Raw genomic sequence first — 13,961 nt, 5'->3', positions numbered from 1 at the left:
AGTATCGATACTTTTTTGAGTTTCGATACTTTTGACAACCCTAGTGTGTGTATACACAAAAAATCAATACCTGCATCTCAAAGCAATGTATTATAGTCATTTAATAATAATTATACACAGATAATTGGGTCACAGCATTAATAAGGCATGTATTATGTATCACACTTAGCTTTTGGTATACCCACTTACCTTTGAAAGATGTTGCTTGTGATAATATGTACAAAGCATTTGAATATGATTGTCTGCATGATGTTCGTATTGACTGGAAAACCAAAAGTCATTTGGTTTGTTGTATGAATCTAATCTTTTGTCATTTTTGGTAGGGCTGCATAAATATCACTTCTCCCTATTTCATTTCAAAGATGCAGAGCTACAAACAAACAGCCATCCATCCCCTGCCTGCCTTGAATTACTGCACATGTAAATGAATCGTCCCCTTTCTATGCTCAAGCCCAATGTCCTATGCATAGGCCTACAGTAAAACAATGAATTATTAGGCTATATCGTCAATGTTTTGTTTTTATTTTTCAAATAACACATGCAAATTAATAATAATGCAAAAATAATATTGTTATAATAATATAATTTTGTACAAAAAATGTGCCTTGGTGAAAAAGTGCATAAGGTTTGATGAGCATCTTTTTGTGACACTCAATTAAGAAACATCTCTGAAGACATTAACGATGGTGTGGGACTCCTCTTTTACTGATGCCCCTTGACTTTTTCTGTCTTAAAATTGCATTAGTCCACATTAGGCGGGGGGTTGGAGGACAATTAACTTCTAGCCCCCAATTCATTACAGTTTTATACGATTTGTGTGCAATTCCAGATCGTAAACTTTAATGGAAATGGTATGCCCTTCATATGAGATGAGATGAGGCGTCCAAATGATGGACAGATTGTTTTCTAAGTAGTTAGAAAGCAGTTTAACTAAATGTGATGATGAAGGTGATTTCTGCAGGGGGTTTGTTTTTGTGTGTGTGTGAAAGTTCCTGTAATTATGGGTGAGTGGCTCTACAGTTGCACTTAGATAAAGACTGAACATAAGGGGGCCCAATCTTCTAATGTAACACCCAAGGTTTCAATACAGTTGGAGGTGTTTGCAGGCGGGACAAGGGTTGAACATTACCTCACTCTGAATGTTTTCTGGGGGGGAGAAACGAGCGAGTAATTAGCTGATTAGAGGCCCGTAGGAGCAGCTTCGCTTCCAGCCAATCGCAGCGCAGTCAGTTGGAGAGGGGTGGTGAGGGAAGAGACGCATACCTTTGTAGGTTTAATGGTGCAGGGCGAGATGTGGAAGAACGCCTGAGGAGAAAGGATGACAGGAAGCAAGTGCCAAAAAATAATATTGCCTTGAACTACTGATCGTTTGTTAATAAGTGATTAGTTGCACCATTTTTCAGTCTTTTCCTCCAACTCTATGAAAATACTTTGTAAAGTCAAGAAGCTTCGCAGTCGTACAGGTGCGCACCTTCTCAGCGTTTTTCTTCAAAGGTTCAGAGTTTAGGCTGTTATCATGGAAAAGTCTAAAAACTTCAGGATCGACGCCCTCCTCGCCGATGATACCAACCGCTGCAGCCGTGATCTCTCCCCGGGTCTGAGCAGCGACAGCCCGGCGGGCAGCCCGGTGTCCTGCCGGCGCGCAGACACCCCATCCCCGCGGGGAGCGCACCTCCAGACCGGAATAATGCCCAAACCGAACGGCCTTAATCTCCCGCACCCAGGCCTGGCTTCTCTGACTCAGGGCGCATTTCACGGGATGTATCCCCCACCGATGTACCCACTGAGCGCTCTGGGAGGGCAGCATCCAGCCTTCGCATACACCGGTTTTACGCAGCTGACGCACAGCTACCCGGAGCACCTGAAGGCGGCTGCCATGGCCGGATCTCTACCCCTGGAACACTGGATTAGAGCCGGGATTATGATGCCCCGGATGCCAGATTACACCTGTAAGTATGACCAACACAGATTAATTGAAAACCAACAGATTTTCAATGAGGGACATAAACAAATAAAGAAAAAAGTTTCACTGGGGGGGAAAAAGTGTTAATGAGTTTATATACTTTGCTTTTGATTTCCTTCTTTTTCCTCTATCCAAAGTTGCAAATGCGCATCATAGTTCAAATAGTAATACTTAAATGCGTTTATCTTGATATATTCGTTGTTTTAATCAATCTTTTTTTGTACATGAGGTAGCGCTCTGTATTTGAAAGCCCTAAATCGTCCCTCGCAGTCCAGCGCGTCTGCTTTTTACTGCTTATCCTTGTGTCATATTTTTAAATTTGTCTCATTTATTTCTCTATAAACGACAACAAGATGAAAATTGTCTTTGTGCGACGAAGTAACTATAAACAAACACCTAAAACGTACTGTAGTTCATCAATAAAACCCCAAAAGCCTTCATTGAATTTTCATTAAGTTAATGGCATGCCTGCGTTTTTATGGCCCCCGCGCCCGGCTTCTGGTGCGCCCCCCCCTACCCCCCTACCCCCCACCCTCCGTCAACAATAAACTGCAGTGAAGCTATTATAGTTAATGATGGCCCCAGAGTGCTGGCATATGTGTCCCTGTTCCCACCCACAGCATCACAGTGAACTTCCAGTGTCCTTGGTGTTTTATAATTAAAAGCAGGTGGCTCTGTCTGACCAAATATTTTAAATCTTAAATTCGTTTTGTCACATTTTTTTCAATAAGTCTTTTATCAGAGTTAATTGCAGCTGTCCTCGCCGATACCAAGTAATAAGTGGAAGTATTTGATTGATACTGAACTGATGCTCTTCCTCTTTCAGCAGGCCCTCAGTCCGGCCTATTGGGGAAATGTCGCAGGCCTCGTACGGCCTTTACCAGCCAGCAGCTCCTGGAACTGGAAAACCAGTTCAAACTAAACAAATACCTGTCCAGACCCAAGCGTTTTGAGGTGGCCACCTCCCTGATGCTGACTGAGACTCAGGTGAGACAGCATCACCACCTTTGAATACTGATCTCACTGACATTTCCATCAGAATCATGACTCAGGGGAAAACTTGCAGAAGTGGATTAAAATTGGCATATATCATTTAATTTTATATTAATCTCTGGACTTTGTGGCTAAATCTCTAAAATGTTTCCTAACACAATTCATCCAATAACTAAACAAATTCTAGAAAAGGAACAATTGTAAAAATAAATGAGTTTAGAACCTGTCAATAATATGTCAGAAGCTGTTGAATCTATATTTTGATTTTCTACTAATGCTTTCATTTAAATACTGTAGGGTCTTAAAATAGGCATGAGATTCATACCTCAGTGCTTTAACCTTGCATTGTCAGCCTTTTCCGACTCTAGAGATATAAAAATCTGCCTCTTATTTACATTTTTCTTTTTTGATTTAAATTTAGTAAAATTAAATGAATCTAATGGATCTAAGATAAAGTATAAAAATTTGTTTTGCTTTTTGATAAATTGCTTTCAATTCTTTGATTAGTCTGTGTCTTTGTTTTTGTTTTTTTTCAATGGTGTTTATTCATCTTGGGGGACATTTCTAACAATTTTTCTTCCTGAAATTCTTGACATATTTATGAACCTTTTAAATCAAACTACTAGTATAATAACAACAAATGTGATTTTAAAAAATCAATTAGATCTCATTTTCAGCTGTATTTGAAATATCAACATATTGTTCATTCCCTGGCAGGTCAAGATCTGGTTTCAGAACCGGAGGATGAAGTGGAAGCGCAGCAGGAAAGCAAAGGAGCAGGCATCTGCCTCCAATCAGGGGGAGGCTGAGCGACTAAGAAGTGGAGGAAAAGGGGCAAGTGACAAATCAGATGAGACCAGACGAGGTCTAAATGTGGACAGCAGTCGGATAGAGTACGGACTGGAAGACGGAGAGGACGCGGAGGAAGACGATGAAGTAGATGAAGAGGAAGAAGAAGAAGAGGAGGAGGGAAGCCAGCATGGGTATCGTATCACCCTGAGCAACAAAGTTGGAATATCACGGTCCACAGACTTCTTCCAGCATAGCAGCAAGCTCGGGTACGACTCCCACAGCCCATTCTCTGATGATGAGCTGGAGGGGATGCAGGTAGGAGGAGGTGGAGACAGGAAAATTGGGGCAGGACTGTGAGGAGACCCTAAGAATGCCCTGAATGTTACAAAGAGATTTGAACAGAAAAAAAAACATGCCCATAAAGCATCTGTTTGTGTTTACTTGAAAAGACAATTTCTAAACCTGAAAATGTGTCTCTTTTCACTTACATAAAAAAAAAAAATAATCTGTTTCTGGAAACACTAATCATTCAAACAGCACGCTCTGGACATGAACTAATTCATAGTTTTGAAACTATCTGAATAGAATCACTTTACATACTGTAAACCTTGAAGCATGCAGACATATTTGCTACCATCTTTCACTTGTTTGGCAACACCCTGTTGGTTCTACCTGGAGCTCCACCCTGCAAACACACTTTCTATAAAAGGAGAGCCTGAGGATTAAACCTCTTGAATGATGCATGGTGCGGCGACATGAACATCATCTGTGTTGCATTTCGTTTTTCGTAAATATCGCTGTTGTTCTGTCATCACTGTTATGAACACCATTGTTGTTGTTTCCATGCAAGTGAATGGTCTTAATTTATTTGAATGACTGCAGAGATTAATTAGAAGTGTATTTATGTCAAACTTGTCTGTGATAAAACTGTAAAATAAAAAAAAGTGAAAGTAACACATGACTAAAATGAGGTCATTCATTTAACAGTACATCGGTAGTTGGTTTGAGACAAAAAAAAAGTTATGATAGTCCACAGCAACAAATTAGCAGAGAATATAACATCATATGTGCTCATCAACAACTCAAAGCCAACATCTTTAAAGGTTATTTACAGCTAGCAAAGAGGAGAGTTTTGACTGCTTGGATTAAAGTTTTTTATAGTGGTCAAATGAGGATTTTAAATTGATGTTCTCATGAACTAAAAAGCTGTTACCAGTATTTGAAACTCGTTAAAACAATAACAGGTAAAGGGGTGTTTGAAAAGAAATTCTGATTTCAAAAATAAAATAAATCATAAACAAATGATAAAAATAATAAAAAAGAAAACGTCTGTTGTGTTAAAAATGGAAACTCAGAACTACGAAATGATGCAGTGGATAGTCAAAGTGACACAGACGCTGTGGTCTAATGATCTGCTTTTTAAATTAGGAGAAGCAACAATCCTGTTGCAGCAAAGTCGATGTCTTACAGCCAGTAGTTTCCCCCATCGTCCTCTTTGCTCAGTACACCCTGTAAATGTTTTGTTATCACAAAGAACCAGTCAGTCAATCACATGGAGGTAATTGAACAATGTTGTTGAAGTTCTACCGAGGTTTGAAGATTGCATGTTTGTTAGCGTCTGACAGGATGGTCTGAATATTTCAGAAACCAAAACCCTTCTAAAAGAGATGAAGCATCCAATGGGAGACGGTCACATCCTTGTTGATGATGGAGGTTTGAGAAGAAAAAGAGTAAACTGACTTAAAATTGTTGAAAGGCAACAGCTAAACACATAACAGCCAATGTATCTGAACCCAAAAGGCCAACCCTTAAAGCAGAAGGACATTAGAAGCAGAAATATTTATAGTAGCATTCCTGCATTAACATCACATCAGGAAAAACACTGCCAGGCACAATGAGTCTGGATTTGCAGCTGCACCATTCTAACGGTATACAGTCAAAGTTTAGAATAGATCCTTTCTGCCTTGTGTCAACAGATCAGCCTTGTGGTGGTGTCATGGTATGGGCATCTGGTTTACCACACTGTTTGTTATCAATAGTTCCAGCTGTATGATGCAAATGTTACTTTTAAACATGAGGTCGTAGGACTATGTGATATGATATAAAGCATGTTGATTAATAATTGTAATATAATAAAATAATTGTTAATAGTTGTTATCAGTAATATATGCAGTTCTTAAAATGATCTAAAATAAAAGCATTTAAACATTCTGATTAGGTTTGTCAGATTAAAACTAGGTCTGTCTTTTAAAGATAACATCTGCATGTTTATTTATGATGTCTCTTAATCCGATTTCTTTTTTTTATTTAATGCCCTTAAATCCTTAAAGCTCCTGAAATTACACTGATTACCAGTTCAATACTGATAATGAACTACTTTAAGGCATAAGATAATTAAATTCCCAAACTTTGCTTATCAAAGATTAATATAAACAAACAAACATAGAAAAAAAACCTTTTCCAGAAATAAGCTTATTTAGTGAATCTAAACCTCCAACATATTTAAAGCAAAATGGATCTTATTTAATACACTCACTGCTTCCTGTGGGTGTGCAGCTAAAATTTATTATAGGATTGTTAATTATAGTGTTCTCTGATAGCCAAATAATTAAGCTAATGAACGTGAAGTCCAGCAATAAAAGCCTGCTGGTGAGCGGTCACTCAGGGCCATTTCTATAAACAGCAGCAGCACATTTTGTGGGTTCAAATATGGCTGAATGTTTTATTGGGCACCAGTGTGATTATACAGCATATTGGTGTAAAAGTTCCATCTCCTCATTGGATCAAAACCACATAGACTGTGGAATGAGATCATACCTGGTACTGCAAGAAAAAATAAAAGATTTAAAAAAAACAGCAAAGTGGCAGAAAGTTCCTAAATAAACTGGCATGTTTTATCTTGTCCAGTTCGTTTACTCTTTTTCATTGACAGGCAGAGAAAGTCGACAATAGAATAAAATCTAATAAAATTTGATAATCTTTTTTTTTTTTTTTTTTAACAGTGCGGGTGACGCTGGATAAAAGCAGGAGAATGTATACAAGCATTCAGATAAATTTGTAGATAAATGCATCTAAAATGGGAACAGACACACCTGTTTCATTAGTTATGATTTAGATTTATTAGAGGAAGGAAAAAATATATAACACCACAATAACTTAAATGTCTACACCCTGAAGCTATTGCTTTACCACATTTTATCCAATCTCATCTGATTAATTAAAATCAGCTCACGTGTCTCACTGGCAAGTTTCCTTTTATCTCGTTTTCCAGCATGGATGCATTTGGGTCCATTCTGCACCTACCATGCTTTTGGCTTGAATTATGAATTATTATGGAATGGAATCCTTTGTTTTCCATTTAATAAATGGAGAATTAAATTGGATTACATGACTATTGGATGGATGGATGGATGGATGGATGGATGGATGGATGGATGGATGGATGGATGGATGGATGGATGGATGGATGGATGGATGGATGGATGGATGGATGGATGGATGGATGGATGGATGGATGGATGGACTATTATGATAAATATCCACAGCAACCGTCACCAATAGAGGCCCTAAAGTACTATTTTTATAATGAATAGGTCTTAAGACAATGGACTTACCCTACAGGCAACCACCTGGGCCCTAAACCAGTGTGAAGCAGAGGGAGAGATCAGAAAAGAGAGAGATGAGGCAGAGCTATGAAGGCAGAGATGAAAAGTAAGGGAAAACATATCCAAATATTGGGTTAATCGCCGCATATTTTCTAAATGGCCCCAGATCTCACAAAAGATGAACGTGTCTGTTTAAAAAGATGTATTAGGTCCCATTATTAGATCAATTTTTAACATTTTTATTTAAAAAGTAATTAGATGAGTTTTAACGTATTTCATATAATCGTTACCAGCTCTACCACAACCTGACAATAAAGACAGAGGGGGGGAAATGGTATATGCGCACACGCGGCACCGCGATTGCGCAGCTTCGGGTTTGTCTTTAATGGACAGAACAACTGTTCAGACCATGGATGTTGGCCTGCCTCGTCCATTACATGGGAAATATTAACAAGAAGAAGAAAACAACACTGCAACGGGGAGGCTGATTCCAGAGCAGCCGCAGTGCCATCCACAGAGATGGAACTCGGTGCGTCATTGCGCACGGAAACAAAAAGAAATGGATTAATCAAAAGAAGAAAAATAGGACTCAGATGACTGACTCAGACCAGGGAAAATCAAATACAGCTTATTTATCTATTAACCCAGTATGACGTGAGGTGCTCTACTGAGCATCACAGCCATCATGAGGAACAGAGAGATGAACTTTACCTGAGCTAGAAGCTTTGTTTGTGATGGTAAACAATAAATCCTCTCTGGGAGCTTCTAGCTGGATTTACATCAATCCTGCAAAACAATATCTGTCCCTTAATTCAATCAAAATCAAACTATTTACTCTTAATGCAGAAAGTTAAAAGGTTTTTTTAGATCATCACATGGCAACAATCAGTAAAGTTATACATGCAGACACAATAAATGTTGCTTTATACACTGAGAGAATTTAACATATCTGCTGGTGTCATATTTTTGTACTGATTCTCAACATTGCTTAAGGTGTAAAGAAATAAGTAGCCTAATTAATTAATCAGTTCTTTCATATGTTTATTGTTTTATTTTTCTGAACAATAACTGTAATATGTAAAATGATAAACTAAAGTAATTAAACAAAGATAAAGTTTTGCATACATTATTACTGCTTTTTTTTTTAGGAAAAAAAAAAAGATAAGGAGTCCAGAAAATGTCCAGGATGAGGCAACTTTATATTTAAGCCCAAAAGATGAACTTTTTTCTCTATAGAAAGTATTGTATAGATGCTCTGATGAAAGTTAATCAAATATTTGGCAATCTCTTATCTCGGATAATCAAATGTGTTTTTAGGATCTGACCATTTGAGATTCAAAAAGTTAAAATCATATCAGTTTGTGAGATTTTCTGAGTTTAAATACTTTTATTTATTAGATGATCAAAAAAAAATTCAGATAAAGGTTTTTGCTAATTAACTCCAAAGCTTGATGATCTTGAGTAAAATGTTTTGTTTTTTTATCTTTTATTTCCCTTTAAAAATATATATATATATATAACTTTTTTGTATGCTTTCTTGTTCAATTTACATCAATCTTTTGATAAAACGATTTTATTTTCCTCTATCATTTTTTCACATAACAAATATGCATGTTTTCCTCAAAGAGAGGAGATAGAGGGAAAGTTCACCTTCATTCCCTCCTTGAGGGAGCTAAAAGTCACGCCTCCTATAAAGAGCTGCAGAGTTGCTGATTTAGACACATCACCTATTTTGTATTGAGCACCAAGGTGCATGCCTATTGAATGACAGCTCCCTCCAAACCAACATGCATAATGTTATTGAGAGCTGTAGGATCAGCATCTAATTATTCAGCTGTGGAGGCCAGGAGAGGGACTACAGCTTCTATGCTCACTGGTTCACAGTATTGCAATATGAACACTGATCTCCAGACTCTGACGCACTCATGGAGGACTGATTCTGCCATATATAAATACATAAATAAATGCTCGATAAATAAATGAGCATACAATTAATTGCCACCAAAAATACAATAAACAAATAAATGAAGTAGAAATTAAATTATACAGTGGCTGACTTGGAGTAGCCACCCTCACCCCTGCCTGAACTTCACCTGGGACCCAAAAATCTCTAAGTCCGCCACTGGCTACTTATAAAGCAATTCATCTTAAAAATGTGCTTGTCTGTTTCCATTAGCTATATGCTTATTCCAAAATACTAAAACATTTCTTCTCCAAATATTACATCTCTGCACTGAGAGAAAGGTGTAACCAGCACCAAATTATGTGATTATGTGTGCAAACCTTTAACATTATTAAAGAAAATGTAATAATTTTGATACCAACTAACATTATTATTGTCTAATTCTAAAAAAACAAACAAACAAAAAAAAAAGCTTGTCCCCAAAAAACCCCCTCAAAAATCCAATTTTTTTTTATTCTGTCTGGCATAAATCCGTTTAATGTGGGAAAAGTGGATTTCTTTCTGCTTCAAAACTGGTTTACAAACCAAACGAATTAAGGGAAATAATGCAGAATATTCTAAGCTGTGATATTCCAGGTAATTTAGTGTAACATTTTCCCCAACATTCAGCATCAGAAAATCTCTCAGCTTTAAATTTTGTCTTGAAGGGTGTTTGATAAGAACTCCTTGCAGACTACAATGGGAAGCACAGTTTGTTTTTTGTTTTTTTATTTGGCTGATGAAAAATCATGCAAATGAATATGACCTCATTTAGCTCCTTGTCATCAGTTTGACAAAGGGCCCCTTTGACACAGAACAAATATCCCAGCTAATTGATAAGGCTCCAGAGCGATGTATGGAGGTCATCGATTCCCTGCGTCCTCTAATTTAATCCAAATCCAGCCGTCATGTTGATTAAAAAATCCCCGCGTGCTGATAATGCTGTCAGATTTCTCCACAGCCTCCTGACCAAAGTGCTGACGGCTCCATCACTTCTTTCATTTTTGAACCAATAATGCATAGTGAGCGTGCGTCTTGCCATAAAAGCGTTTCACGGTCTATTGAATCACTCAAGTCACCTCTGAGATGTCAGAGCGCTTACCAGAAACCCCCATTTTCACGGTTACACAAATAAATTGGCGTCTTTTTGCTTTGTTGGATTATAAATCAAGGGGCCCCTTAACATATTTACACCCCCGCGGTTTAATCAATCAGCAAAACGTCGAGCTCATTACGTAAATATGAACAGATTGTGCGATCTTTTACCGTAATCACACGCATTGCTGCTGCTTTCTCAGGGCCCTGTCACTTAACTAATGGACACCTACAGCGGCGCACAATAAATCCACATCTGTCCGACTTAAAACGCTGTTCTAAAGTAGAACAATTTTGCATTTTTTTATTATTCATTTATTTATTTATTTTTTAGCATCCAAGTGAAGTTTATTGAAGAGGCGTCAACGAGGATATATTTTCGAGCGTCATTTATTGTTGCTGGAAATATGCCTTACAGGTGTTCCAGCTATTATAATGAGAATGGTGCCAATCTGGATGTCAGTGTAACCTTCAGCGCGCGATGATTTGCAGAAATATTTCACATTCGTCAAGAAGAGGAGAAAATAGCAATTAGTCTGGCTACTTTATCCTTTTCGCCTATCATTGGAGGAATTATGAGTTAAGATTCGGCTGGAGTTAAATTTCAAAGTTTTAAATATGTAAGAAGACAAAATAGACAAAATAGCCATAGGATCGATGATATATTGCGATAACTAAAATATGCAAAAACAAACAGGAATGATTGGTGATGTGGAACCTTCATTTTACATGGCGTCCATTGCTCGTGTCTGCCCTCTGGTGGAGAAATCCTATAAGACACCCGTAAATTATCAGACATCCTCCTTTTCATTATAGGCCTGCTGCTTCTTTTAAAACGTTGATGTGAGATTTAAATTACACATGGATTTACTTATTCGCCTTTAATGAAGTCGAAATATTCGTGGCTTTATGTCAAAACATTTTTTTCTTGTTTAATGATGGAGTTTTATTATCTGATGATTATATGAATTTGTGTTACTAAAGATGCCTATAGTTAAAGGCGAAATTAGCCACATACATGTGAAAGGGACATATTTACATAGGTTATTCATTTTAATGTCTGTAAATTTCTGAAAATACTTTAACTTGGAGAGCTGCTGTTCTACACATATTAAAGAATCCCAAGACACATGGTGGGGTAAAATAATTTCAAAATGTCTTTATTGTATGAACAGAGTGTTATCACAACAAAAGAGGGAGTGTTTAACATATCATAATAAAAGTTCTCTGAAATGATGTTACAACTTTTAAGATGTAACATTATGAGCAACCTTTATGAGATGCCTGAGGTCTGTTCCCTGAAGGTTCTCTAAAACTTAAACACAATTTTCCATCTTGTAATTATTAGGAAATCTCTAGATGGTTCAATTTAATTCAATTTAAAAGTATGTATTTCAAACATAAGAGTAAAAAAGAAATTACAGACATATTTAAATATTTTAGGTCAGAGAATCTAATATACACATATGTTGTAGTAATGGTAGTCCTGATATGTTCCAAAAGGAGTTAAAAAAAAAAAAAAGCTTTGTTTTCAGATGGACTTACATTATTAGGCATCACAAAATAATTACACTCATTACACTCATTGTCAAAGATGTTTCTATAAACATTAAAGCATTAAAGCATCTGCTCATAAATCTAAGGGACCTATATATAAATAAAAATTAAGATGAATACATTTTGAATCTAAAAAATAATTGTTTTTACCATCATTATGATCATCAATATGATCTTTTTATTATTCTTCTAAATTTTGACTTTTTTGAGCTCCTTATTGAGCTTCTTGTCATAAATATATTCTTAGTCCTCAATAGTAAATATATATTAATTTATAACTCTCCCTTCTTTTTAAAACAAAATAAAAAATTCTGAATATGTTCAGGTAACAATCTATTTGCTGCCTTTATTATGATTTGAGACATTTTAAATTGATCATCATATTTCCCAATTTTAGATTTTAACAATAGTGTGCATAAATGTTCATATAAACTTACATTATGGATTCTGATGGCTGCTTTGTGTAGAGTAAATGAGTAATCAATGGTTTTAGAGAGCTTTTGTAATTAATTCCCCACACCTCTGAGCAATACAATAATTAAGGCAGAATCAGTGAGTTATAAAGAATATAAAGTCATTTACTTTTCAAAATATATTTGGTCTTGGCCAGAAATGAGATGCCTCTAAATAATTTGTAAACATTTAATACGCAGTTTCCAAATGATTTTTATTCATGTATTATCAATAATTAATAAAAGGAATGTATAATTGTTTACACTTTCCAGAGTCAAACCTTTTATCTGGACTTAGATTTGTGCATTTTTTTTGTTATTTACAAAAACAAAACATAATTTTAGTCTTGTTTAAGTTTAATGATTTATTATTATTTATTATTAACGAACCATTTCAGTGATTTACTAACTTCTGAGGTAATTATGGGTAAGCTGCCTGTTGTACACTCTCACCAGAGACCAGAATGTTTAGATACCAGATCATTAGACCAGAACATTAGATACTTTAAATATATCAGTTATATAAATACAGGCCCCAACACTGACCATTGAGGTTCTTTACATACAGTCTCTGGATGATCAGATTCAATAGCTTACATTTTCACAAACTGTCTATTTTTTAATGAAATGACTTTTCCAGTTCAAGGCAACCCCCATCGATTTCAATAACATTCTACATTTTTAATCAATATATCATGAATTATTGTATCAAAAGATTTCTTTAGATCTATACCGTATAGTTAATTTCTTACTATCTGTGATATTGATCATTTCTTCTAAGAGGTAAGTTACAACTGGTGATTTTGATCAGTTTGCACTAAATCCATATAGACTGTTATTGAGTAATATGTTTTTATTTGTGAATTTTCCATTGTTAAAAGAAAAATATTCCCTAAAGGTTCCTTGAGAGTGAGTTGCACTAATGTAAACGTGATGATAACTTCAGAAATGCTTTCTGTATTTTTCTGAGAGGGAACAGCAGCTTTTATCATGTGACTTTGAATGAGCTTTACTTAGGGTTTATTAAATTCCAGCTTTGGTGATATAAAGCCAAATAAAACATTTAAGGCTTTAAAGGATCCATAAACACATGCTGTGTACTCTATCCACATTACCTTGATGCAATTTTCAAGGAAAGTTACCTGAATTTTCCCCGAAGTAGAAACGAACACCTAATGATTCTTCTAGGAAATGCTTCTTTAAGATGTTAACTTTTTATGAACTTTTAGAGAGGAATTATTAAATTCTATCAAAAAAGTTATTATGGAGGTTTACCTTAAGGCTTATGTAAAAGTTAGAATTAATATAGAAGTATGAAGTTGATATAAAGCAAAGCAATAAAAACCTTTGGAGAAAATTTTCTGCAACCTCCATAGTGTTTTTTGGGCGGAATTCTAAAGGAACATTACACAAGGGTCCATGCCATTACATGTAAAAACTAATTAAATATGCATTTGTATAAAAGCTTCAAAGCTTAATTTTAGCTTTGTTGCTTAATATTGATGAACCATTAAGTAAATCCATAACTCACTTCATTTAAGCTAAATAGCACCAACCTACAA

General features: G+C 36.0%; 1 protein-coding gene across 2 annotated transcripts; it reads left to right on the top strand.

The window, feature by feature from the left end:
• The first annotated feature begins 1,311 nt into the window (after positions 1 to 1,311).
• Positions 1,312 to 4,622, top strand: LOC107082525 (motor neuron and pancreas homeobox protein 1-like). Of its 2 annotated transcripts, none has more exons than XM_015371251.1 (3): positions 1,312 to 1,949; positions 2,793 to 2,950; positions 3,674 to 4,622. In XM_015371251.1, the coding sequence occupies exons 1-3, from the start codon at positions 1,517 to 1,519 to the stop codon at positions 4,103 to 4,105; spliced, it is 1,023 nt and encodes a 340-aa protein (XP_015226737.1). In that variant the 5' UTR covers positions 1,312 to 1,516; the 3' UTR covers positions 4,106 to 4,622. The 2 variants fall into 2 exon arrangements, with proteins under 2 accessions (XP_015226737.1, XP_015226735.1); XM_015371249.1 differs by having other exon boundaries at positions 2,790 to 2,950.
• The last annotated feature ends 9,339 nt before the right edge of the window (positions 4,623 to 13,961 follow it).

This window comes from Cyprinodon variegatus, unplaced genomic scaffold, assembly GCF_000732505.1.
Source record: "Cyprinodon variegatus isolate N-32 unplaced genomic scaffold, C_variegatus-1.0 Scaffold55, whole genome shotgun sequence".
In the NCBI taxonomy this organism is placed as follows: Eukaryota; Metazoa; Chordata; class Actinopteri; order Cyprinodontiformes; family Cyprinodontidae; genus Cyprinodon; species Cyprinodon variegatus.
The sequence above is the reverse complement of the archived record's forward strand: the minus strand, read 5'-3'. Positions and strand labels throughout refer to the sequence as shown.